Here is a 27,212-nt window from a genome sequence, read left to right as displayed (position 1 = left end):
TTTTCTTTTCTTTAACACACATATACTTGTGGAGCATCTTGATTTGTGATCACAAATAAACATCTGCAGTTTGTTGATGTGTAAGTCAGTCAGGAAATAAAATACAAAACAACCTACTAAAAGGAGGGGGGAAAAAAAGCCTCCATAGTGATCAAAGCTCTACATGGAGTTTAAGTTGGGTTCTTGATATTGATTAGAAGCTTACTGTTGAAATAGCCTTCCCCAAAACCAGGTTTGTAGAGTCACGTCAACATGTCCTACTTGCATTTAACACACAATAGGTTTTTATATAAACCTACCAAAAAGCACCATGAATGTAAACACAAGTTGAATCACACTACCACAGATGACCATAGCACCAACCGTATTCTATCAAACAATACAGGGGCACAGATTCCCAAGTCTACACCAATATTTTACTGAAATGGCAAATGCTATTTTGCATCTTTTGAAGGGAACATTTGACTGAAATACTTCTTTTCTCACATCCTGTGATAGGCAAGACTTTCCCACAGACGTTTTGAAGATGCAAATACTAATCTGTCTAATACACAAAGGTTGTTCCCATTCCTGAAGAATGGAAAAAATGGTCAAATAATGGAGGGGAAAAAGAAAGATTCTCTTGTTGAGATCTATCTGCAACTGTATAGAAAAATAAATTTTAAAAGAACAAAAAGAATCCAGTTTTGAGCCTTTGTATTCAGTATATGAACTGTTTACTCCAATTGCCTTTCCAAACTGAATGACAGAACAGAACCAGGTACAGTATGACACTTTTGCAAATTCATGCATGAGACAGAGGAAGGATATAAGCCCAGCTTTAAAAATATGAATGTTTACAGCTTAATAATCAGTTAATGGATTTTTTTATAACTTTATGATCAGTTAATGGATTTGAACACATATAATGCCTACTCAGAATAGAAATGATGTACTGTTCCAGCAGTGTATTCATACAAAAACTCATGACATCTTACATGCCAGAAGAACAATATATAATCAATCTGCGACAACGCAGAAGACAGAACTATCTTTCAAATGCCTTCTCAAAGTTGAGAAGCTACAATCGGAAACTTAACCTAGGAACAGCCAGATCCATTTCTCCTCATTTAATCCTGACATAAGGAAAAAACTAAAATGTTCCTATTTTGGCTCCCTAGGCGTGTTTCCTAAAGCTCTTCTCTTTGGTTAAGCTCAATGAAAAGTTCTGACTCTACATTCTGCCCAAGCTGCCTTTGCTATTTCAAGTTTCTGCCACACCAAACTTGAGATTCATGTCACGATTCCTAGAAGACCTGACCTCCAAATCTGTTCTTTGGAGGTAGAGAGACCTGCTCTACAACTTCAAGAACCTCTTCAGACTATATTTCCCAGAACTGAGCAACCAAGCTCACAGATCCAAAAGGCCTAAAAAAGGAGAACAAAAGGTGTGAATTAATGCCAATTTTTCCCAAAGCCCATCATTAAGTCAAAAACATGTCGGTCACATGCAGGAGGTGTCACTCCCAGCCCTCACTACGTGAGCAGGCACTCTTCAGAGATACTCAGAGAATCCCATATGCCCATCAAGGCTTTGATTATCTCATAATTACACATTAGAAGTCCTTAAGCAGTGTTACCAAGAACACACTGAATCATTTGCTGAATTCTACCAGTGTATTATTTTTTTTTAGCTGTAATACAAAAAGCATCCATAAATCAAAGAAAGGTTTCTTTTCAAAAGCTAGGAACTAGCACTACGTTCAGAAGGCACATGAAACATGAAAAACCCTCTACTTGAGGCTTCACAGCTACACAAATGCAAGGCAATTCTTCTCACATGACCCTGGCTTTGCAAAGCTAGGATCTGACATTACGGGAACTAAACCGTGCAAAACAATTTCAGAATTACAACATGCATTTCAAAATAACCACCCAAGAGGATTAGTGCTCTCAGCATTCAGCTTACAGCTCAGAAGTACAGGAGAATGGGAAAGAATAACATCAAAAACTTGAGTTAAAAAATATACGTAATCAGGCTATAACCTGGTAAAATTATTTCATAAAACACTTAAATGCATTGGTCTACAGACAGAGTCAGACTTCTGGTATCACAAATATAAAATAAAACTACATTAAAAGAATGTTGCTTTTGCATTTTAAATGTTTTCTTGATGATTCTGAAAGCTGCCAAATGAAAGGCTTTCTTTTAACAATATTCACAATAAGGTGGCCCCTGCAAAGAGTATAAAATATGCTCTTTCCTTTCAGTATGAACAGTTTCCCATGCATTTCATTCCACAAATTCTGCCTTAATTGAAAGCACAGTGTGACACTGTGGAGACCAAACCTTCTAAATCTCTCCTAACCAGCTGCAGCAACTTCTCTGCCTGATGATCTATCTCACTTTATTTCCATCCCCAGACAGACATTTCTTAATTTCTGTAGGTGCATTTCACATTTTAAGCCAATGAGAAAATAAAAGCAGACCACTGCCAGATTGTGTGTAGTATTCTCTCCGCAGCTCTCCAAATCACACTGGCTTTTGTTGCTTATGCAAAGTCAATTCAATGAAAATGAGCTATTGAATTTTAAAAGGAGCTACAAAACCTAATTTATTAGAGAACAACTCTAAGTGCTGTAGCTCTTGTAACGTCCCCCAGTGCTCCAAGTGCCTTAGAACACTAAAAGCACAGACACTTAGGAAATTTGCTTGTTTGTCTTAATTATAATAAAGCATGCAGCTTATTTAGAGACTAGAATAGTAACTGAATATGTGATTAAGTACCACGCTTTCAATTTAGGAAAGCCAAGATGAAGCAGATCTTACCTCCAGGATCTTTGTCTGGATTGTACTCCAATGCATTGCTGCATATCAGATCAATATCTGTTAGGAAATCCTTGGCTGTTAAGTAGTTGTGTTTATCAATTTTGGTTATTACTGTTGACAGGTCCATTGGCTCTTTGATAACTTCAAGGTAATCTGAAACCTGCAATCAAACAGCACACAAAAATGACAAAAGACTGTATTTGAACACTGCTAGTTTGATATCTTGGTAGCCTTATTCATTCCACATGTTTAGCCCCAACACAATAACTAAACAGTTTCAATAATAAAAGAAAAACTATGTTAAAAGTCAAAGTTTCAACAGGACTTCCAGTTTCTTCAGTTTCTCTAAAATGGAGCTGATGTTGTTTTTGAGGCACGGCATTTTATCTAAATGCATTTTTATTTCTAGGTTTTTTTTGTGACTGTTATAACATTATCTTGAGCTGGAAAGAGAAAACAAGAAGCTTCACCCAAAGAAAAATGAGGAAAACTGTGTTGTTCAAGTTTTCAGTAAACTTCTCATTAAACTAAACAGTCAAATTACCAATTTGTAAGTATATATGATTAATTAGTTCCTTCACTCAATTTTATTTTTTAGAAAAGTCAGGTTCTATTGATCGAAGACAGTAACTTTGACATAATACTTTCTCTTTAGACTGCCCTTCTGTAGAGTTCACAGCTTACTACAAGCTTAGCTCACAAATGGAAATTCAGCTTCCACTAGGGCACACTGAAAATATTTTACATAATTAATGGTACCATAAGGGGCTCAAGCTTGACAGTCAAATGTATCAGCACAGCTGCTGTAACAAAGTTCATAAAAAAAAACTATTAATTTGTTATTTACTTCAAGGCAGAAAAATCCTATAGGTGCATGTCTCACTGCAATTAAGGTTGCAATCAATTAGAAACACTGGCAGCCTCAGAAACAACATTGCTTTTTTTCTTTTGAAATCACCCACGTATGATGGTAGCTGCCAAAATAGTGAGCAGTTACACACATATCCAGATCAAGCTGCAGTGGCTCTGTTAAGACTTAATAGGTTTCTTTAAATGAAGTATCTATAGATATTCATACAAAAATCTATTACAACATAAAATAACTTCAATGCTTTAGTGCAGTGGACAGCAGTACGTAGCCTAACTCCCTAAGCACACCGAAATTTATGCTGAAAAATTCAAATGGCAAAAATTCTTCTTATGCCTCTCTATAGAAACATGATGATTAGTTCATTGAGTGGAACGCCAAGTCATGAGCTTCTTCTTCTCATTAGCACATCAGAAATAATCTTTCACTGGAAACTGTAAACACTGCTGTTGTATTAGTCAGGAAAATCTCTGATTTGTCACACAGCAGCATTATGCCCTCTGCAACGCAAGCAGGAGTGGAACAAGCTTAACACTTCTTCAGAAAATCAGACAGCTCTTCTACAATGGGACAGAGCCATGCTTGAAAGGATGACATGAGACAAAAAGGGACAATTTCTAGTGCTGCCATACATTACAAGGCATGCAAAAAAATCCTGCTAATGTAATTTTATTTAATTTCTCCACCCACAAAGCCAGGACTGTGGTTTTGTGGGTATTCTGTTTTGGTTTTTTTTTTTTTGTTTTTTTTTTCTCCCTAAACTTATTCATGTGTATTTGAACTGCAAATTCATTGGGGGAAAAAGAATTTTACCATGAGTACGATGGATTCCCTACAACTCCTGAGCAGTTTCATAATAAAAATACTCCTTTGACCATGCTCACACTGAAATGCCTTATTGAAGAGCTCCTCAGTCTTTCAAACAGCTTTCCAACAAAAACAGCTACACAACACTGAGGAAAGCTCCCACTAAGAGGACTGCGTGAGACAATAAAAATACGCTATTTAGGCGTGTGAAATTTACAATGCAAATTCATTTTCTACAGTGCTGTACTGCAAAGATCTCATATTTGACTAGTAGTATCTGATAATGGAAATGTTTCGTGAGAAACAAAAGACAAACAATCCTAACTACCAGACTTGCAGCATTTGATTTTTAAGTCAGGCTAAACCACATCCTTTTCTTATACAAGCATCTGAAAATAGATTTGCAGATGGAGCCATCTGATCAGTTAGGTGTGCACACTATATAATCATCCAGCAAATGCCTTATAAAGTGCTACCATCTGCAATTAATGGCATCTGTAAGCATTACTGCTGAAATTATTCAACAATACTATTAATGCTTGCTACATTACAGAACACACAGATTGCTTTTCCAATACTATCATGCCTACAGGACTATTATGCTCTAAAAGCTTTTATTAAAGAATAGTATTTATGTTTCCAAATATTTCAGAAGCACTGGCAGGGATGGGAGTGGCATTTTTAAATGCTACTTTTAGTTGGAAAACTGACAGGAAAGCACAGTTTCCTACAGGTTACTGGTACAAAGAACATTCTCAAACTCCTTACATCTCAATTGATGTGGCTGTGACCATCTCGCCAGCTAAAACTAACAGCCTAGATAGGAAAGATTACAGCTAAAACATTCATTTTAATTATTCACTTCTCCATTTCCTTTTTCAATTGATGCTCTTTTTCTAATAACTTCATTGTTTGCACATCACTGAAACAAGACCTCTTCAATATCCACCGGTTTGCTGAAGATGTTAAAGCGCTTGTCTGTCGCCAGCCTCTTGGTTACATCCCTGAGAAACAACCGCAGCTCTCTCAACGTGTTCTCTTCCTGGTCCTCCATTCGTTGTTTTTCTGCTTCCGACAGCTCACGGGCAGGAGACGGCAGTGCAAGAGGAAGAACTTCCATAGCACGAAGAGCTAGGGAAAAAAAACAAGAAGTCAGACAACAGAAGTATTAACGGCAGCGTATTTTATGATGATGCCCCTCCAAATTCACTACGTATTTAATGGGTCTCACCAACCAACCATCAATGAACTCTTAGTCCCACAGTCCCCCCCATTTTCTAAAACCAGTAACTGCAATTCCTCCAATCCTCCTCCAAATAAACTTTCTGGGTACAGAAACATTGCCACCTATTACCTACACTAGCTGTCAGTTACTCGTGCCTTCTGAAAAGAAATCAGCATCAGAAAAGGAGTCAGAAAACAGAACACTGAGATCACATTATTATTGGCTTTACTGTAATTTAGTTTACCAGCCTGTTTCCTTCTTGGTGGGGGCATTGCAGCCTCATCAAGAATTAATCCTCTGAAAAATCGCAATCTGTCTTCTTCACTTGGTTTCTGAATATAAAAAACCTCTTCATATTGGATTCTGAAAATACATTTCACCTACAAAAGAAAATAATGCTGTGTAAAAACTGAGCCTCCACTCAAAGTGACATAATTAGCAACCATACAAAAATGCTCGTCACAAACTTTTCCACAATTAATCACATTAGAGAAGATAGGAAACTCTGTGTACAATCTGTGTACAAATCTGTGTACACTGAAGGAAGGGATGCCATCCAGAGGGACCTGGACAGGTTTAAGAAGCGGGCCCACATGAACCTAATGAGGTTCAACAAGGCCAAGTGCAAGGTGTCGCGCCTGCATTGGGGCAATCCCAGGTATGTCTACAGACAGGAGGAAAAAGGCCCTGTGGAGAAAGACCTGGGGGTCCTAGTGGATGAAAAGCTGGACATGTGCCAGCAGTGCGCATAGAACAACATCCCTTTGTCCAGTTTGGGTCAGCTACAGAGGTCCTGCTCTCTCCCAGCTCCTTTTGCGCCCTTATCCTGCTTGATAGCTGAAAAGTTGGAGAGTTTTCAACACTCTTCCCCTCCTAAATGCAAAACACAACATTATACCAGCCACTATGAAGAAAATCAACTCTACTCCATACATGCTACTGGAATTCCATCACTGCCTTCAACAGCAGACCAGAGAACAAGCCCACGATGGGTTGAATCCATCAACACTTTAAAGGAACTATGTCATTTCTAAACAGCAAGTATAGTTCAAGAACTTGGCCTCCTCAGCAATATAGTGTGGAGATTCTGATTGTCAGTAATGTGGAAGTACCTCCCTCATTGTAATAAAATTGGTAATTTTCTGTAAAGTTTGAAAAACAGCACAAAACAGTGTTTTCATGTGATCAGAACATGTTGAATAGCACATGCATCCATAATAACACTGCCCTCCCACAATCAACTTACCTCTTCAGGCAATTCACTATACATGGACTCAGAGGTAGACAGCAGAAATATAGGGGAGAAAGATGGTATATCTTGCAGCAAGGTTAGAAAAGTAGCTCTCACAGTTTCACTGACAGCTTCCCACCAATCACCAATCTGAGGCATGTAAACAATACTTGGTACTGTTCTTCGAGCTTCACGAAAGATCTAATTAAAAGTAACAATGATGTTTAACTAAAATCGTTGTTATCCCCCATGAGAAGCAAAACTCTTGCAGACTAGGAAATGAGTTGTGTTGGTAATACTTGGTATACAAATCCTCCAGTAAATTAACATTATCTAATAATTAAGGCTTTCTAAGCAACTGTTTGCAATTGTTAGCTGTATCATTCAGTTATTTTACATCCTTGTGGTAGGCCCTACAAAAATACTTCTTGTCATGTATGTTTTAAAAACCTGTCAAGATTGAACTATCAATATGAAAATTAAACTGGCTTGCTATCCTTACACACCATAAAATTCACCACACACTTAAGCATTTACAGTAAGTAATTGAGCATAAATCCACAACACAACAATTTACACATAAACTAACAAAAATGAAAATCCAGAACCAAAAACCCAGATTCAATTTACTTGAGATAAGGTTTGCGCCTGAGCAGTCATGTTAAAAACATGATTACTCTTATTAGTCAACAGAGATCTGAATATCCATCTAGAGAGATCTATATTTAAAATATGCCTATGAAAACCTGGCTTTTACCTAACACACCACTCAGCTGCCATTATTTAGATGCTACAGATCCGTTCCAGAATTACATCAGTTACGTATTAGAAGAGAATTTTAAATGTCACCTGTGCACACGATTCTTCAGGTGTTTTGGCACTGACTGAATAAAGTGCTGGCAGATCTAGCCTGTGTACAGAGAACTTTTCAAGAGTGTGCAATAGTGCTGGAGCAAGGTGTGAAGTCTGACCCGAACCCCTCTCTCCAGTTAGCAGTAATCTCGGTCGGTAAGAGGTTGGCTGGTGATAAGCTGACCTGTAACAGACAACAGTTAGAATGAACATGCCACCCTTACCAATGGAAATACATATAACCTCAATCACTGCTTCAAGCCTGGGTATTTGTTTTGGGTCTTTTGTTTGCTAAGAATCCAAAAGACCAAGTAATGGACAACTTCCTACAACTGCCTAAAAAGATTCAACAAACTGTAAAATACTTCAGCACTAATTCAGCTCTAAGTAACTCAAGCCTTGTCTACTGCTTGAATTTCACAACAATTTTATTCAAACTCATCTGCAAAAATGTGCACATGTTAAACTTATAAATCATATGAACATGCTTTCACATAAATGGACTTTCAGTCAAGATATCTATTTGGTCACATCAAACTCATGTATCTCTACAGTAACCTCAGAAATTTCAAGTTAATAAACTCATCCTCCAAAAATAATACCTAAGATTTCCAAGAAGAATGTAGTGTGTTGTAATTTAAGAAATAGGATTTAACAAAAATCACCGTTCATGTTCTACTCTTTTACTAAGTTTATTTTATGAGAGCAGAAAGACTGCAAAGATAAACCTTATTTTCATTCTTGCTACATAGAAGACATCCTAAGAGGGAGTTCATGTAAGAAATTTGGTATTAAATTAAATTTAGTATTAAAAACTTGACCACACGCTTCTCAGAGAATTTAAATTATATCCTTATTTTTAAGTGTAGATTTCCATAAATGCTGCCCTGGCATCACTTTTTAGCAGAAAAAAATTTAGCATTTTTCCACAAGATGGCTCTACTGAACAGTACTACTACTGAGCAGTTCTCCTAACCTCATTTTCTTTATTAAGCAAACTCCCCAGAGAACCTACAGAACATAGGCTAAAACGGTTCTAACTAAAAACCAAAGAAATGTTACTTTACATTTAATTACTGTAGGCAATTCAAATTGAACAGAAAGGATTCAGCCAAATTTCACACAATCTTTCCAAATTCCCACTTCCCAAAAACTTTCCAAGAAAAACAAGGAAAAACTATGTTGAAAAACCTCAAAACATTTTTATCATTTAACCAAACAATTGCATACGCTGAAGCTCAACAGTGCTTCAGACCAAGACAAAGCAAATCTCTTTTGTAATGTTATCGTAATGTTTCCTACAAAGTAAACCTCTAAATTTAACCCTCAAAAATCACAGAATCATAGAATCCTTAGAGTTGGAAGGGACCTCTGAAGGCCATTTAGTCCAACTGCCCTGCAATGAACAGGGACACCACAGCTAGATGAGGCTGCCCAGAGCCTGACACAGCCTGGACTTGAAAGCCTCCAGGGATGGGACATCAACCACATCACTTGGCAATCTGTTGCAGTGCCTCACTCCTTTACTGTAAGCGATTTTTTTCCTCACATTTAACCTAAACCTACCCTTCCTGAGCTTGAAACCATTTCCCCTTGTTCTGTCATCACAGACCCTGCTAAAAAGCCTGTCCCTTTCTTTTCTGCAGCTCCTCTTTAGGAGCTGAAAGGCTGCTCTCAGGTCACCCCACAGCTCCAGCCCAGGGAAATATTCCTCAATATCTCTTTTCCCAGTGTGTGGTATTTCAAATCAATACTGCTTGTTACAATTGAGAATTGCTGTTAAGATCCTTACTTCTAAGACAAATCCATCTGTTCCAAGCTGTTTCTGATTGCTGCGTTCAGGACGTGGCCTTACCTAAGAGCATTTCAATCTAAAACCTCTAATCCGTGCAGTTTTATTTTTCCTCACACAGAACAGCATTGCCACCACACCTTTATTACCTCTACTGATCTAAGAGTGCCATAATTTCATCCATCTGGTTAGAGACAGTTAGAGAAACACTCACATTGTAAAATGAAGGTAGGGTTTATGTATAGCAGCTGATGACTGTTTCTTTGGTGATCCTGAGGGACAGCTCGTCTCAAAAATTGATGAAGCATTCTCATCTTCACTATCATCTAATATTAGACTTGGTACATCTGTTCCAAGAAATACATTAATTAGTCTCATCACTTATACTCACAACAAACAAGAAAAGGCATTACAATTTTCTTCAATTACAACACTTATTTTCAAGAGTAAGAAAAAAAATATTATAACTGTCAAAATGTAAGAACGCTGAATAATAAATACTTTCAAAAAAAAAAAGCAAATTAAATATTGCAGAAGTCTAATAATTACAAATTTACTCTTCAAGCCAGCAAGCAGAACAATCTCACAAACAAAAAAATGTTTAACTCGCTATGAATTGCTTCATTTAATTTTATTTTACTGTCAGAGATTTTTCAAGGATGAAGTTATGAAATTTTTAATTCCTCAGACTATAAAGAATTTTGTATTTATTTCTTTCATACTGGTGACCCAACTTTTACAGGTACACTTCTTCCAAAATTACTCTCTGCATCACCACGTGGACAATGTGTGTTTACAAGGAATTGTTTCCCGCACTCTGACAATCTGCCAAAACAAACAAACAAAAAAACAAACACCACAAATGAAACTACTACAATCAATGCGGCTAATCCTGAGTTCATATTCTGTACTTCAATCTATTTTAATTCCTTTGCTAATGCATCAACATGATGAGGTAATTTCTACATAGTCCTTCAGAAACGAAAAGCTAAAAGACTGATTACCTTCTAAAGACAGCCTCTGGGGACAAAAAAACTGCAAAAAATGTAAGCATGGCAGTAAACCAAAACAACCAGTTGACAGAAGACCCTTTTGAAAATTAGGTTCTGCTAAATTAACTACCATGGCTACAGCGGGATAAAGAATAGACTGCTGCCATAAGATAATGGAAAATCAACTGCTATGAGATCTTTATTTGCTCCTTGGAAAGGAATTTATTTCATGTTAACTTCAAAAAACCATCTTCACTCCCTCAGCAAAATCAGTTTGCATGAACAGGGTGAAAATGGTCAGCAAGAGAAGTGCAGAGGTCAACAAAATACTCTAATGGATGGGCAAGCTTGAGAGCAGCTCAGCCACAGCTGCACACTGCTGTTGCAGGGTAATCACCAGAGACCAACACTCCAAGTTGGCCACAGCCATTTAGAAAAATGGAGTGCTGTGAAAAAAAGACACGAAATAAAGAGATACAAGAGTTATTCTCAAATATCTGACCCACCACAGCACATGTACTACTACCCTGAACCAATAAAGGCAGCACTGACAGTGTAGGACAGAGATGCCACCTAACAGCTATCCATCCACACATACAGTCCCAGGAAAAAGTGTTGAGACAACAAAAGTATTTGATGAGGACATGACAAGTCTCTTGGCAAATAGCAATGCAGTCACATTTTTGACAAGCATGCCTCATAAAGTGAAGATAATGAAGGCCTACAAATCTCAGTCCAGTGCCAAGAACAAGCCCATATCCACAAGTATTAGGAAAAGCTGCTGGATATCTAACTCAGGGCAAAGACAGAAGCCCTTCACAGAATCACAGAAACACCAAGGTTGGAAAAGACCTACAAGATCATCCAGTCCAACCATCCACCTATTGCCAATAGTTCTCACTAAACCATGTCCTTCACTTCAAACCAATTGAACATAGACCTCCTAACTCTTGGAGCACTGCAGAACTCAAGATGCAAGATTTTTGCTATACCAAATGTATACCCACAGGGTATCTCCTACGCTCATGCACTAAATATTCTCAAATAGAACTTTATAACAGAGAGGGGTTTTTTAATTCAATTCTTTAATAACAATAGTATCCAAACTGAGCATTACCAAAAGGTAAGAAGTATGAAGGGAGACAAATTTCTTACACCATTCTGGTTTCAAGAGAACATAATGCGTTCTAACCACAACTGCAAGCATCCCTTCCCAAAGCTCCACCACTCCCTGGCCCCACCTCAGCCCATCTCCACTCTTGAAATCTTCAGCTGTTTCAGTCAGCAGAAAAGTAACCCAACAAAAATATGTTTTTAAACAAGTTTGCCAATGAAACGATTCAACAAAGGGCCTGACATGTACATGAAATTCAAGGGACAGAGGAAAAACTGGTCTATGGATCTGCTGCAGCCAGCACAATGATCAGCCTAAGCTGCCTGGGGTGCAGTCTGAAAGCGTGTTCTGGAACAGGAAAGAAGAAGAAGTCATAGCTGTCACAGATCTACTTCATGACTAGACTATTTTCAAGTTAATTACACACAACCACAAGTAGCGTTTATAAAGCCAGGGGGATGAAGGCGTTTCCAAGTATGAACAGTAAAAAATATTATGTCAGAATACAAAGACATCAAAAACCAAAGTAATTTCAACATTTAACTTAAGAAATGACAAGGCTAACTATTAAAGTACGTCTCCAAGAACACAAAACACAGAACCTACTGAATCACTGCCAGTCAAAACAGTCAGTCACGTTCCTTTTCACTCTCTGCTTCACTAACACACTTGTAACTGTTCCCACTGCAGGAGAGTTCTGACACACTTCTGACCCCTCAGCACATTGGACTTCACTAATTTGGCAAAAAAAGCTAACGACACAACAGCTAATAGTTCTCAACTTGCTAACCTGGCAGAAACAGCTCCAGGATCAGAAGTGTATCAGGCAGTTCAAGGTGAGGAAATCATCAGGACTTCCTCATTATCCAGGAGATGACCACCCCACAGGCCCAGGGATCTTGTCTAACCTACGCTCTCCACTTCTGAGCTCTGAGCTCCCCATAAAACTCCTTTGCAGCCTGTTTTATCCCGCTAACTAGCAAAAATTGAGGACAGGTAATTGACACTCAGGCAGGAGCACCAATTCCAGGTCCTAACATGCTGAGAAAGACTCTATTTAGTTGTTGTTTGTTTTTGTACCATCTGATTATGTTCTATTATTTCTCATTTAAGCTGTAAATCACTTAGGGATGTGGGGTTTTTGTTTGTTTGTTTGTTTTTCCAGATGACACTGAAACCTACAGCATATTGGTCTACATAGGTTCATTACACATAGGTTCATTAAATGGCACAGCAACTTAAAATCTGCAAAAAAAAAAAAAATTAGGCAACAGACAAGCAAACTGCATTCACATTTGAACATAACACTAAACCAAACACACATCAGGCTGTAGGCTAGCAGTCGAAGAAAGCCAACTAACAACCCACATACCTTCACTTTTGTCACTCTGGCTGAACTCAGCGTGAGGAAACACTTTGTGTAAAACCTCAAGAAGGTCAGCAAAGGTACGTTCCAACAGTGGTCTGATCACAGGAGATAATGCGTGTCCTGAAGACGTCACGGCACGTTGGGAAGCAGGCACAATGTTCTGCATTGCATGATAAAAATCCTGTGCACTGAGAACTACTGACGAAACATCAAGCTGTAGCTTCTGACTGCTCACATAAATCTGGGGGTAGCGTCGTCTCAGGGCAATCAAGGCAGCCTCAGTGCAAAGTGCTTTTATGTCGGCCCCGCAGTACCCTGGTGTACAAAAAAAAAGAGAGAAAAACAAAACAACCTTGCATGAAATAGCACTGTTGTGCTGCATACATTTCAAGCATGCCTACAGCTAAAAACAACTGGTAATACTTCGTTGTTGAGGTCCACAAAGCATCTGCCAAAACATGCCAGGCTATAATCCAGTGACAGTGTTGTATATCAAATTATGTACAGTTACACTGAAATACAGACAGAAATGAATCCTACGCTATGGTTCAAATGACCTCTGTTTTCACTACACAGCATTTATCTTCAGCTCATGGTTTTCAGTCTGTCATCACTCTTTTTTTTCTCAATGCTGTCTCGAGTATACTTGCCATTTGTAACTGGCTAGCCCTGGGGTTTCTGTTTTTCTGTTTGTTGCTGTTCTAGTTTGCTTAACATCTCTACATGAATATATTTATTAAAAGCAAAGTCGTTTTGTTATATGGGATGAGCATCTAACTATTACATGAAGAAAAAAGTTAATGAATAAAGAAGAGAAGGAATCTCTGGTTAAAAAGGCATACTGTAGATTCTTAGAAAAATGTGAACTTTTACCACTGAGGAAAACGTTTCAGACTTCTTATAGTTTTGTAATGTTACCAATAAAAGAGTAGAAAAGCTACTAAAAAGCATTACAATTTTCATTCAGCCCAGCTTCTAAGTACCTACAGGTGGCTTTGCATAATTGCTTAATCGTCATTATTAAGAACCACAGATCTGATAATTATGAAATACCCAGGGATTTAATACCTCTGTGTTTTCTGCAGTTCCAGTGGCTTGGGGTTTCTCCCCAGAGCTACATTTCAAATTACAGAGTTAAATTACAAATTTTCTCATATCTCTCAGCAAGAGACATCAATACGCTGCCGTATTTTGTAGCACTACAGCTCCATCTTTCAAAGAACTTCAAATATTATTCCAATGGGGCACAGTCTCCAGAGGAAAAGGTAGGAAAGTACAGATAGCACAGAGGCACTGTCACCTAAGTTCACGGTTTTGCAACCAAGTGTTTACAGAAACTCATTCATCAACTCTCCATGTAAATTCTTGTGGCTGTTTTGCTTCCCCCTCCCCCATCTCCTCCCATTCATACTTTTTCTACTCTGTTTTTGTATTTTTTTTTTGGCAGTACCAAGACCCAAAGCTGAAGCCTGCTACCTTGCTTCTCTCCATCCTCTAATGTTCTTGCAGTGCTATGGAATTGCACAGTTTCACAGAAATCAATACAGCAAAAGGAACAAAGTTGATTCTATACACAGTGTTGAAAAAATAAAGAAATAAGAATAAAGAAGCAATAAGATGAGGGGGAAAGACAATTTTCCACCCTTATCTTTCAGTTACATTATTTGAGGTTTTATAATACAAGATACCAACTTTCCAGCTACAAAGACAACTTGCATTGGCTGAGACTTAAAACTCCACCTCAAATTCTCAAACAATTCAAGAAACAAAAAAACCAACTACCAAAGAAAGAATGCCATGAATATCAGACTTGTTATACAGCTTCTAAGCTGTGTTCACAGAAAAGTTAGTCACTAACTACGTAAACTTCATGAACACACAGACTGTTTCCTAAGCAGCAGCCAGCAATTCACATTCACAACTTACCTTAGAATGAAATAAATGCATGTTACGTTTGAAATATGCTCAAATATGCCCATGTATATTACTCAGCAGGTAATTCTTTTCAGTGTTAAGGCTGTTTATTTATTTATACCAACCCCCAACACGAAATCAAAACCATGCAGGCACACTTTGTCAAACACATGTACTTATTAAACAGTACCTACAAGTCCATCTAAAAAAACAGAAACAGGTTTTTTTTTAATCCAAGTTTTGCTTTCTTCTTTCAACATGAGGTAGCATTTTCCCATTTAAATTAGTCTGCTTTTCATGCAACAAGCTTTCTCAATTTAACATGTCCAGGGTCACTAAAGCGAAGCTTAAATCAAAGACGTACAAGAGATACAGAGAACTCCAGTGGCCTTAAAAACTAGTTCAGCATCTTCGTCACAGAAGATCCAGCAGCTCAGGAGCTCGGTCCTTTTCAATTTTTTCTATTAATAAATGCTGTAATACCACTTTCTAACAGTCTTTTTAATCACCGCTTGCACATCTCCAAGGAACTGCAAAATTAGGAAATAATAGCCTGTAGCCTACTTCTAAAATTGCATTCTCAGGTGATCAGATACACAATTAGTCTCCATTTCTATTTTTCATTTCTCAGGAGCAATTACATTTGAAGAGTAGTAATTGGTGTCTCTTTCTAAGGGATTCTCTTGTGTACACTGTACATCCATTTCAGCGACAGGGAAATTGAAAAAAAAAAAACCCATATCTTGTGAATCATTGAAGGGTTTTTTTGTTTCTAAGAAATAAACGCACACTGATTAAGATGTGAAAAAAAACAAGAGTCAAATGCTGTCAAAGGGAATAATAAATAAAATGAGTCATACCTAGATGAAATAATCTGAATTTATTTCTGTCTAAATTGACACTATTGAATCAAGGCTCAGTGCATTTATTTCCATTTTGAAGAATTCACAAAGGACGTTCGCTTTGGCAGGCAAAATACACTGGCACAACGCATCAAAAAACTAAGTAATCTTCTCAAGGAAGCCCATTTTGCTCTGCCTATCACCACCACACTGTGCTAAATAGTTCTGAAGTCCAGCTTTCAGAAAACAGATTTCCAAAGAATGCATTTTGGTCACTGAAATCTTACAAGTCATATTTTACTGCTCCTACCCTGCAGACACTGCAGGTACTATGTCCTCTTTAAAGTATCCTCTGACCAATATCCACCCCCAAAATCTACAACAAACTGCTCCTGAGCTAGGCTGAACATCTAACTTAATGATCTCAACCACTGCTTTTTACAATAAAGGGCAGTGAGGCACTGAAACTGGTTGGCCAGAGGTGTAAGACCCGTTCCTGGAGACACCCAAGGTAAGGCTGGACAGGGCTGAGCAGATCATCTAGTGTAGGTGTCCCTGTTCAGCGCCAGGGAGTTTGACTAGATGGCCCTTAAAGATCCCTTCCAACTCAAACAATTCTATGATTCTTCCAGTTTCTGCAGTGCACAACTCCTCCAATGGAAAAAAAGTAAGTTGGTCAAAGTTCAGCACTGTGAGAGAAGTGAAAAGCAATGTTTTCTACATATTGGTGTTTTTCATATATTTGTGAAAAGTATGAAGTGCTTAAATTAATGCCATAACTTCCTTCTCCCACATTACATTAGGACAGGAAGATCTACTAAAATACTATTTTGTCACAAAATGTTCCTTCAAAAATAAGCTTAACAAGCACCTCGAGTACAATGGCTTACCTCTTCACAGTTCTACTTAACATCATTTCAATAACACCCTTTACACTGTAAAAAAATTCATCTGCAAGATGAAGGCATTCACACTTCGTGTTTCCAGTATTTTCTGTTTCCTACAAGACTGAGTTACAGCCTCTCTACCCACAGAAAGTTATAGTTCAGAACAATAAAGCAAGCACAAGAGAAAGGCAATGATTATAAAGTTTGGGATTGCTGTGACCCATCTCCAGTACACACTTACATGGCAAAAATGGTACTAGGTACTTGTGCTTTTTGACAGTAGTAGAAAGACATCATTGTGTGGTCTTCAGAGTAATTCCATGTTCTACCCAAGCAGCTTTACTTGTCACACACTCATTGCATTTGCTTGGCAATTCAGTGAAGTGTGTTCTTTAATTCTCACATACACAAAAATCTCCTAAAAGGCATCCAAAACACCTGGGACAAAAATCAGCCCTCAGAAATAACTTTTTTGTCTTTAAGGCCTGGAATCTTCCCCTTGTAATATCGTTAAAATTGTACCCCTGATCTTACAAAGTTGTGAGTCACACATATATCTGCTTCCCCAAAGTCATTTGCTTTGGTAGTATTTCAGCAGGTTTCTTCATTAGGATCCACATGCTTGTAAGGTAAGTGTTGCCAAGCTTGCTGAATTGGAGAGAGGTATAAACCATGCTGTGCAAAAAGCCTGTTGGGTGTAGGAAGCTTTCAGGGACACAAGGGGAGGTTTTAAAATGGAAAAAAATAAAAATAAAAGGCTGTATACAAGAGGAAACAGACCAGCACATAATTCTTATCAGTGTGAGAAGTGAGCCAATAAGTTCAATTTGCAGGTACACAAAGAATCTGGAATACCTGCTTTATATTAGTTGCTGCAGATTTCACTTACAGAAATGATGATGCAAACTGAAGGTGAAGAAGATAAACCACTCTTCAACTGTTTTAAAAGATCTTTGTAAAGTTAAAAGGTTTTAATCTCGGATGTGTGAAAACATTTATATTCCAAGACACAGAATTGAGAAAATCAAGTGCACAGTAGCTGGACAAAAGGAAAGCCAAGGAAAACAGAAAAGGGCATTTCCTCTGAATCGCTGACTTTTCCACAGAACAAGTTTTACTGAGAATGAAGAATGCCTTCTGATCAAACCTACCAACAGCTTTCCTTATGGTCTGAAGTTCTAAAAAACACGACTGTGTTCTCAATGCAAAAATATGGTGAATTTTCAAAGAAACACTTGAGTTTTACATCAACTACTCCCCTCTCTCCCACTAAGCAGCATCACGTCTTTGCACAAATCAAGCAGAATTTACATGAAATGGGTTTGGCACATGCTGTCTTATACCCGGCAAAGCTTAAATTGGAGTTTGCTGGATAGTTATGTTTTCTCCTCACCAGAAGATGTTGAGGTCTTTGTGCATCAAAAGCGGAGGGATGCTGCTTCGATGATAGATGTCCCTGTGGATGAAGAGGATAATTCGGATGTACTGCAGCTGACTGAATGGACTGATGTTCAATTTAAAGTTCTTATTTCTCTGATGATGGGTTCCAATGCACAGATATTTGAGACCGTCCTTTTTCTGAGAACTTCAGTGCTTCTCCGAGCAGATGACTGACAGAGGATGCGTCTTTGCATGACAAATTGTTGAGAAGAGATTTGTGGTGTGTGTTTTAGGGTCACTTCCTCTGTTAAATTCACTATAAAAATATTGGGTTTTATTTCTGATTAGCTTTTAAGCAGCAGGTTTATCTTGAACAACCATCCTCCATTCAGTACAGCAGGTCTTTGGGCGCTCCAAAGGTATATTTAACGTTCTCACGGTGTGGTGTTTTTTCCCTCCACCCCCACCTACATCTACACTCTGGGTTTGTTCTATGCTAGCAATCTGTAAAGAAAAAAATCACCTTTAGAAAGGCTGAGCAGTCTGTGGGATTTCTGTCAGAGGAGAACATGCCGGGCAATGAAAAAACAAGTGCAGATTTTTTTTTGTCCATATGTAGACAGAAAAAAAAGAAACATTTCCCTACCCCATCTGTAGGACTCTATTTTAATGGGAGATCTACCTGATGATTCCAATTCCCACTTCTATTTGTTTCTTTTTGTAGATACGCATCCTATTAAAGGACAAGTGGAAGTTGCAGAAAGGAAAAATGATATTATTTTACCTCCAAACAACTACTAGCTACTGATTTTGTATTTCAGTAAGACAGAAGCATGTTTTACCACAAAAAATAACATTGTTGAAAGTACAAAAGTTCAAAAAGGTAAAAACAATAAATATCCTGATGCATATAATAAATTTTCCAAGTTTCACACAGAGGAGAAAGCATCTATAGTTGAAGTACTAACATGGTAACACTCACCAACACATTTTTCAGCTAGTTCTCCTAAGAAAGGATCTGACAGTTTGGGGTTCCAATCCCTGGTATGAATTTGTAAAATGTGCTTTCGTGCCTGATTTAAAGATGAAAATAAAGTTAGCAAGACAAACCCTTGTCAGAAGATTTGAATATATTATTTCTTCAAATAAATATCAACTTCTTTTCCCTTGACATGTCCCTGAAGTCCATAAAATAGAACTTACCATGCAAAGACCTCTTGAGAACAAAGGTTTTCCCCTCCTTTACACTCTTATATGAAGCAGTAATCTTTCTATTATAGTAGTTACATATTTTAATTGTTTTATCAATACCAGCATTACATGTGAATTGATCACAATTCATGTTCTAGTAAGAATTATCATAACTTTATAATTGAATGCTTAAGTGCTGTATATGTGATTCACAGCCTCCACTGCCAAATGCCTCACCAATTAATTTTTTGCTGAGTAGCACAGTATACACACATGAATTGCAAAAGTATTTCATTTCAGAACTGCAAAGAATTCAAACAAGTTAAAAATAAACTTGTTTTGGATGTAGGTAAGTATGAATTCATGCAATATTAAGGCTGAATTCTTAAAAATATAGAACAAGGAGCTGAAATATTCCTGTCATCAATAAATTACCTTTTATGCTTACGTGTACAATTTTTGTGCTTTCAGTAGTATATATATAAATATGTTTTCTCTTACTGTAACTTCCAAAGTCCCAAAATTTGACATTCCTTATATAAATTCATACAAAAACACAGGTTTTAGCTAAGCTATCCAGTTTAATGCAAACAGTTTATCTTTATTTTTGTTGTAACTATATTCTGAAGATTTGGAATTCAGTACAACTTCATATACACTATCAATGTGTTTTTACTAAACAAGTCTTCACATAATTTAATACACTTCCAAGAACAAATGCAATTTGCTTTTTTATGAGTTGGCTGTCAGACATTCATATGTTTTAAGTTCAAGAAAAAATTACTTTCCAAGTTTTACCTTTTGATCAGGCAAGTTGAAAAGAAATTCCCTGTCAAAACGACCAGGTCTCCTGAGTGCAGGATCTATAGAATCCAGTCTATTTGTAGCACCAATAACAACTATCTCTCCTCTATTATCCAGTCCATCCATGAGGGCAAGAAGAGTAGACACTATAGAACTAGAAGAGTTTTCAAAATAAATAAAAATATAGGGAATAGTGTAATAATTTTTTGCTCTTTCACTCTTAATTTCAAAAAGTACGTAGTCAAAGAAAAACCATGCAACTATTTCAAGTTTCAAACCAAGAACTCTTTTGATATCACCTGAATTACTCTTAGCATTACAACTCCAGTAGGCACTACAACAAATTCAAACTTCCTTCCTTACAGAACGTTTTAGGGAATGTGAGCTCAGTTAGTCATGTGCTGTGACTCAAAGGGATCTCTTCCATTAACAGTGTATGCATCATCCCATTTAGAGCAAGTGGTGGGGTAGCACTGAGTAGAAGAAAGGCGCATCAAAATGAAGCCCATAAACTAGCCTGCTGACCCCAAACCTCCTTCCTTTTCCCCTCATTTGAATCATGGGAGACATGCATACAGTATGCCATGGTATGACTATAATATGAAAAACACAACCATGCTGCCTTAATGGGCACAGCAAAACTGAGATTGAGGGCAACCAGAAAAAATTACATCTAGCAGTAAATATGCTTAAAAAAAAAATATATGGAAGTAAATCTAGATAAACTTCCACATCACTCAGTCATCAAAAGGACAGAGGAGTTCACTTCATTCATAGAACACTGCAATTGAAAAAAAATCTCAGAATGTGTTTTCAGCTGATTATTCTATCAGGTTGGTAACAGATAACCTGTGTATAGTACAAAACCAGCAACCAGTCCTTACTTGATGCTTCAACTGACAGGTCATCACCACTACAAGTTGACTGACAGCAAATTGCGGTCTGTCTGAAAAGCTCAAAAGGTAATTTTCTGGAGCAAAAAAACCTCAGCAATCTGTCCTTTCTACTGTAATGGATCTTATGCAAAAGTAAAAATCCTTCTTGAAAACTCAATAAAATTAAGCTTTAGAATTTACTAAAATAACATGGTCCTGTGTGGAGGAATTGAACTCTAAGATACTTGCAGATCTCCTCCACATCATTATATTCTACTCTATAATGTATATTCCTTGATAGCACACTAAAAAATAATACCTGTGAATCTGATCTTGTCTACTAGAACGAACTGGAGCCAAACCATCTATTTCATCAAAGAAGATTATAGAGGGTCTCATCAAGTATGCCTGGTGTGCAAGAAAAGAAAAAAAGAAAACTCAATTCACCATTAATTCACAATTATTCCATCAACATCAAAAATAGTTTATTCTTCTTACCAAGCAATAACATGCTAAAATAACACACACTGCAACACCTTAGTTAAAAGGGGCAGTCTAAAAATAAAACTCAACTTTCAACAATACTGTTTCAAAGGAAACAGATGCATTCTCCTTTAAACAAGCAAGATGGCACCAGTGTATCAGTTTTACTGTCTGAGAGACTCAAGACAGCACAGTGCTCATAAACTGAGACACCTTACACTGAGTTACAGAGAACAGTATCTTATCTGCACATAATCCATTTGTTTAGGCATCTGTCAGAAAACAGCTTGTTTGTGCAACTGTGTCTCACTGCTTGATAAGAGACTCCATCCATCATTTTCCGAGCCCAATGAGGGTACTAAAATGCACACACAGCAGATGCAGTCCCACATCCTCCTCTACGCAGCATACCTTGAACGTGACAGACAACTTCACACTCACTGTCTCTTCATTTATTTTTTTTTTCCTTTTTCCAATTTTTACCCAAACTGCTCTGTCCATTTTATTAATGGACAAGTTTAGAGACATCTTCCTCTCAGTTCTCAAAGCAAAATAATGCTGTCATTTGTACATTCCTTTATTAGTTCATCTAAATATATAAGCTATTTAGTATTTAACTTCATTCACAAGTAATTTGGGTTGCCTAGAACACAGTGCAGATATAGCAACAACAAAAAAGCACAGAATATACACAAGATGTATTTTTTTCTAACCTGATCAAAAAGGAGTCGAAGCTGACGTTCAGATTCGCCAACCCACTTACTGAGACAGTCTGCTCCTTTCCTCATAAAGAAAGCCACCTTTTTGTCTCCTTGACTGCATTCATTAGCTAGAGCTCTAGCTACCAAGGTTTTACCTGTTCCAGGAGGACCATAGAATAAACAGCCCCTGAAGATAAATGGATCAACACAGTCACAAACTTATTTTACGTCTCCTGAAAAACTCCAAGTCAAATTTTATAATGAAGACAGGGAGCCTGGAGAAGAAAGACTTAAGTACCATTATTACTACTTAATGTATTCAATGTGATTTCATAAAATCTATGTTTGTTTCATGCTTCCATAGATAAGCTTCAAAAGGATTGTTTTACTCTACTTAAATAACTCCTGAAATATTAACTCTTTAGCAATGCTTCAAGACAGTTTCTGTTACTTCTTTGGAGAGATTTACTCCTTCAAAACAACACAAATATCTCAAAATTTTCCTCTTACTTAGATTATGTGTACCCATTTAAATCTCACACTAAAATGGCTTATTAATTGACATTAAAATCACAACATAACATTACTGTGATTACTTCTATTAAAAAAAAGAAAACCAGCACTTACCTTAATTTAGTCAATCATTTGACAACAGGATTGAAATTAACAAAAAAAAGTCAAGCTACTAAGGCTGCCTTAATAGAATATCTGAATTCTTCAACCAAATCACTAAAAAGTTCACTTTACCACAAAAAGAGTAAATTAGATTCTTGTTAACTCTTCATCCTGTTTATTACATTCTGATAGACAAGTGGAGTAGCAGACACGTAAGTGTATTTTAACTGTAAACACTTGAAGGAAAGAAGCAATCTCCTATGTGTTTTCAACTGAAGCACACTTCAAGTTTAATCAAACTTTAAAAAAAAAAAAAAAGAGCAAATACACCTACCTTGGTGGCTGAATTTTGAATTTTTCAAATATTTCTGGATAGAGAAGAGGAAACACTACCATTTCCTTAAGTGCAAGGATGTGATGACTCAAACCCCCTATACTATCAAAACGAACCTTACAAAAAAAAAAAAAGCAAAGCATGTATAAGCAAGAGCTTTTCATAGAAGAGTCTCTAATTATAAAACATATTCAAAGAAAAACTGCAAACAACAACACATTCATTAAAAAATACTGTACTAAAATTGCAGCTCAATTAAGTTTAAAAAGTCGACCAAGTCAATTATCAGTGACTGAAGGGAGGTTTATCTGATTTGCAAATTAAGTATGCCAAGGATGGCTGAATATCTACATACATAGCAATTTTAAGCTCAGGCACATCATACCATGAACATACTTCAGTACTTCTAAACATCAGTTTGGTTCTGCTAATAATACAGCAAATTCTTCACAATACACACCATGAGCAACACACATCATTGCACCTGAACAGGTTTTATCTTGAGCCAAACCGAGGGTTCCTGGACTACACTCCCTTCAGTCAGGCTTGCCAGAGATAACAGTGAAGATCCGCACACACCATGCGTGAAGTTCGCACAGGACCATGGTCAGCTCCACCATCAGCTCCTTACACCTCTTTCTGCCCCGCTTACGATAGCACACATTTCTCTACTACAGTAATTAAAAACCAGCTACAAACAAAGAAATGTAATTGAGAAACAGATATTTTAGCTCGTTTATGTTACGTATGCAGCCTGATGATAACTTAGAAGCCAAGAGCAAGTGAATCCTAGCGCAATAGACAAGACTTGAAACAAAAAAGATAACCAAGTTTATAATTAATTCACTTCAATTTCAATAAGAGGCTGTGGTGAATTCTACTTATGCAGAACTGGTGGAAGGAAAAAAAAACTTTTAACTGAACTTACAGATTTATCAACAATCATAGGGTCAACATCAGCCAAGCTTGCACCAACTTTCACACGTTCTCGCAGGATTCCACTAGCTAAATCTTCTGCTCTGAAGTTTAAAGGCAGGCACCTGTTCAATCACAGCAAGAAAAAGCAAATATTGTTTTATTTCAATCATTTGGCAGGAATGAGCAAAGACAAGAGAATGAATGGCTTCATCCACTGAATTAAAATGGACATCAGCCTACCCAATTTTCATCAAATTTCAAAACTGTTATTAAGAAAAAAAAATTCATCAGGTTGAGTTAAAAGAACTTACGAACAAATAACTAATTCTCCTAAGCATCATTAAAAATTGACAGCATCTAAGACAATGACTTTCCCCGTTTGATAATGTAATAAAAGCTAATATTTTGGTAATTATTCTTCTGTATTTAGGAGTTCCTTAACCATAGCGTTATGCTTGTATATGTATTTCAGTTTGTAGAGCTAGAATGGACATATTTCCATTAAACACAGAAAAAAATGCTGAGCAAAAAAATGAGACATTAATTGCTGGCACTGATGAAATGCATAAATTCAGTATAGTAAGAAAAGTATTAAAAGAACGTATCAGAGTAAGGAAAACATTAAAAAAATATTTAGTTTTAAAAAGTCAAGGAAAAAGTCAAAGTTAAGAAAAATAATAATAATCTTACAGATCAGCCATAACTCTCATCCGCCTGATCCAGTATACAAAGAAGCTTCACTTACTTCAGTATTCCACCAGCTGAAATGAGTTATGTCTTGTAATCCATCTAAAGCTCTCTCTCACAAACACAGCACTATCACTTTGCAGTGGTTTATTTTCTGCTACATAATAAAAATGAAACCCTCCTAAAGACCCAAGATGATTTGGTACCTATTTCTTGCTCTGGCCATGCTTTTAGATTTTCTTCTTTCAAAACGTTCTTCATCTGAGGAAGTGGTATCACTGCTGTGAATGGCATGCTTCTTTCTCCTATTCAAATGGCAAAATAAATATCAAACTCTGTCCTCTTCACAGTCCTTTTCACAGTGGAACAGCATGTTTTGATTTTTTAATAAAATCACATTGAAAGGGCAAACTGTATTGCTCAGGTTTACCAGACACACACAAATTCTTGTTGTATTGAGTATCAAAATAGTCATGAGGAGGGGATGATGATATCATCATTTACAGTCTCAAGGATGTCCAATATCAACGTGAACATCACTAGAACAGCAAATTTTTATAAGATGTGGTCCAGTTCACATAAATAACAGTGAGTGTCATTAAGTATCCAGTCCTCAAGTTGCTGATGTCCAGATAGCTATGAAAAAAAGTTTCCCAACACCTTATCCATCTGTAACACAACAGAAATACCAAGATCTGCTTATTCAGTTTGATGCTTCCCTCAGAATATTTTTTTTTAATTCCATACCTCCTACAGCAAAACTTCATAAAAGAGGAGATTACATCTGAACAGCAGAACTTGTACAAACTACTCGTGTGTCATTCACTTTTCAACATCTGTATGACCCATTTCTTATGGCAGTATTGCAGTATTTCAGAAAACTCTCAGAAAATACCATCAGTACATTACTAGATTCTCTGTATAGGAAAGTGTCCAATTTTTGAGGTCCTTCTTGTTGGTTTTTTTTTTTTTGTTTTTTTTTTTAATTGGTGTGAAAAAAAGCAGCTTTTTTTCACAAGCAAACAAGGTTTGGCTCACAGAATAACTCCTGCATCTTTAGTGAATACGGTGAGCTGCATCATTTGAAAGAACATGATATGCATTGATCAGAGGCTTTCTGCTAAAACAAAACAAGTAAAGGACCAAAAATTAAATGCATTTTAAAACATATCAAAGACAACACTATGCAATTGGAAAGAACTTCTTCAAGAGTGTAAAACATCCCGAGAAGTAGAAATAAAATGGTAGTGGAAAAATAAGCATGTTAAAACAGAAGGGATCACAGAATCACAGAATGGCCAGGGTTGGAAGGGACCTCAAAGATCATGAAGCCCCAACCCCCTGCCACATGCAGGGCCATCAACCTCCAAGGATATCTGCTTTCAAACCCTCTGCATCTTGCTAGCAAGTAGAAGTTCAGAGATTATCCAGTAAAATGCTGCATATGCATGACATGCAATAGAAACGCTCTCCTAAATGATAAAAGGTAATTAATATTTCAAAGGAACTTGCAGGACATTAGGATTCTGCCACTGAGCAGAACTTCTTAAAGTTTTGATTGAAATTATTATCACACCAACAATCTAATCTAGTTTGCTAAATAAGAGCCTTTCAGCTGTTTGCAAGAGAGCTGGGTAAACTACAGATTTCTTGGACACAAAAGATAAAGTCAAAAATCATTTTCAGCTAACATTGTGTTAAGTTGCTAATACTACTTGCAACTTGAATGAAAAGAAAGAAATTACTCATTTTTTTTTAGATCTTGTAGAACAGCAGAAGGGCATTATTTTAACTGCTGCTTTAGAATTAAATACTAAATATAAACCCTTAAAGAAAAAGTTACTGCGCAGTGCACAAATCCCTTCCTGGTACTTGCAGCACACTTACTTCCAGTCTGCTTCCAGATTCCTCATCACAAAGCTTCTACTGTGATAGCTTCTATTCTATTCTATTCTATTCTATTCTACTGTGAAAGCTTCTACTGTGAAATGCTGTGAAATCAGCATTCTTATATGCTGATAAGGATCTGAACCTGATACACAATTCAAGACCCATCCATATGCATGAATGAAACAAACAACATTTTTAAAATCAGAAGGTAATAGAAATGTACCACGCAAACAACTGCGTACCAGAAGACTGACACTTACCTGATATGGCTTCTTCTTGCAGGAGATCTGTGAATATCAAACAGTGTATTTTCTCTCTTTTTTTGGTGAGCTGGCACTGAATGAGAGAAGTGACAGGTTTGTAACATCAGTTAAAAAAAAAATAACAATAAAAAAAGTAAATGGAGCTACAAAAATTGGAGTTTAGCAACAATTTCTATCACTGGTTTCTCTAATAGCTCAAATTAAGAATTTCTCACTGAGGTAATGCATGGTTACCACTGCTATGCATTTATCCAGCCATAAATTAGGCTTATCACTCAAAAAAAAAAAAAAAAAAAAAAAAAAAAAAAAACAATTAGCAATTTTTCTACATAATTATTTATTAGGCTCCTTTCTGAGCTCATCTCTTGC

General features: G+C 36.9%; 1 protein-coding gene across 6 annotated transcripts in view; it reads right to left on the bottom strand.

Annotated features, from left to right (window-relative positions):
* ATAD2B (ATPase family AAA domain containing 2B) overlaps positions 1 to 27,212 on the bottom strand; it is an 83,232-nt gene that overhangs the window by 23,417 nt on the left and 32,603 nt on the right. For 5 of the 6 annotated variants that reach the window (XM_048938069.1, XM_048938070.1, XM_048938072.1 and 2 more), the window contains 15 exons: positions 26,841 to 26,916; positions 24,897 to 24,995; positions 24,014 to 24,125; positions 23,086 to 23,201; positions 22,149 to 22,323; positions 21,272 to 21,360; positions 20,072 to 20,231; positions 19,065 to 19,155; positions 13,063 to 13,374; positions 9,799 to 9,931; positions 7,790 to 7,976; positions 6,956 to 7,141; positions 5,954 to 6,089; positions 5,419 to 5,615; positions 2,810 to 2,969 (listed from right to left, as the gene is read on the bottom strand). In XM_048938069.1, the coding sequence (XP_048794026.1) occupies positions 2,810 to 2,969; positions 5,419 to 5,615; positions 5,954 to 6,089; positions 6,956 to 7,141; positions 7,790 to 7,976; positions 9,799 to 9,931; positions 13,063 to 13,374; positions 19,065 to 19,155; positions 20,072 to 20,231; positions 21,272 to 21,360; positions 22,149 to 22,323; positions 23,086 to 23,201; positions 24,014 to 24,125; positions 24,897 to 24,995; positions 26,841 to 26,916 (2,229 nt within the window). The remainder of the gene's footprint in view (positions 1 to 2,809; positions 2,970 to 5,418; positions 5,616 to 5,953; positions 6,090 to 6,955; positions 7,142 to 7,789; positions 7,977 to 9,798; positions 9,932 to 13,062; positions 13,375 to 19,064; positions 19,156 to 20,071; positions 20,232 to 21,271; positions 21,361 to 22,148; positions 22,324 to 23,085; positions 23,202 to 24,013; positions 24,126 to 24,896; positions 24,996 to 26,840; positions 26,917 to 27,212) is intronic. The other variant, XM_048938071.1, reaches the window with a different exon arrangement.

Source organism: Lagopus muta, chromosome 2 (genome assembly GCF_023343835.1).
Source record: "Lagopus muta isolate bLagMut1 chromosome 2, bLagMut1 primary, whole genome shotgun sequence".
NCBI lineage: Eukaryota > Metazoa > Chordata > Aves > Galliformes > Phasianidae > Lagopus > Lagopus muta.
The sequence above is the reverse complement of the archived record's forward strand: the minus strand, read 5'-3'. Positions and strand labels throughout refer to the sequence as shown.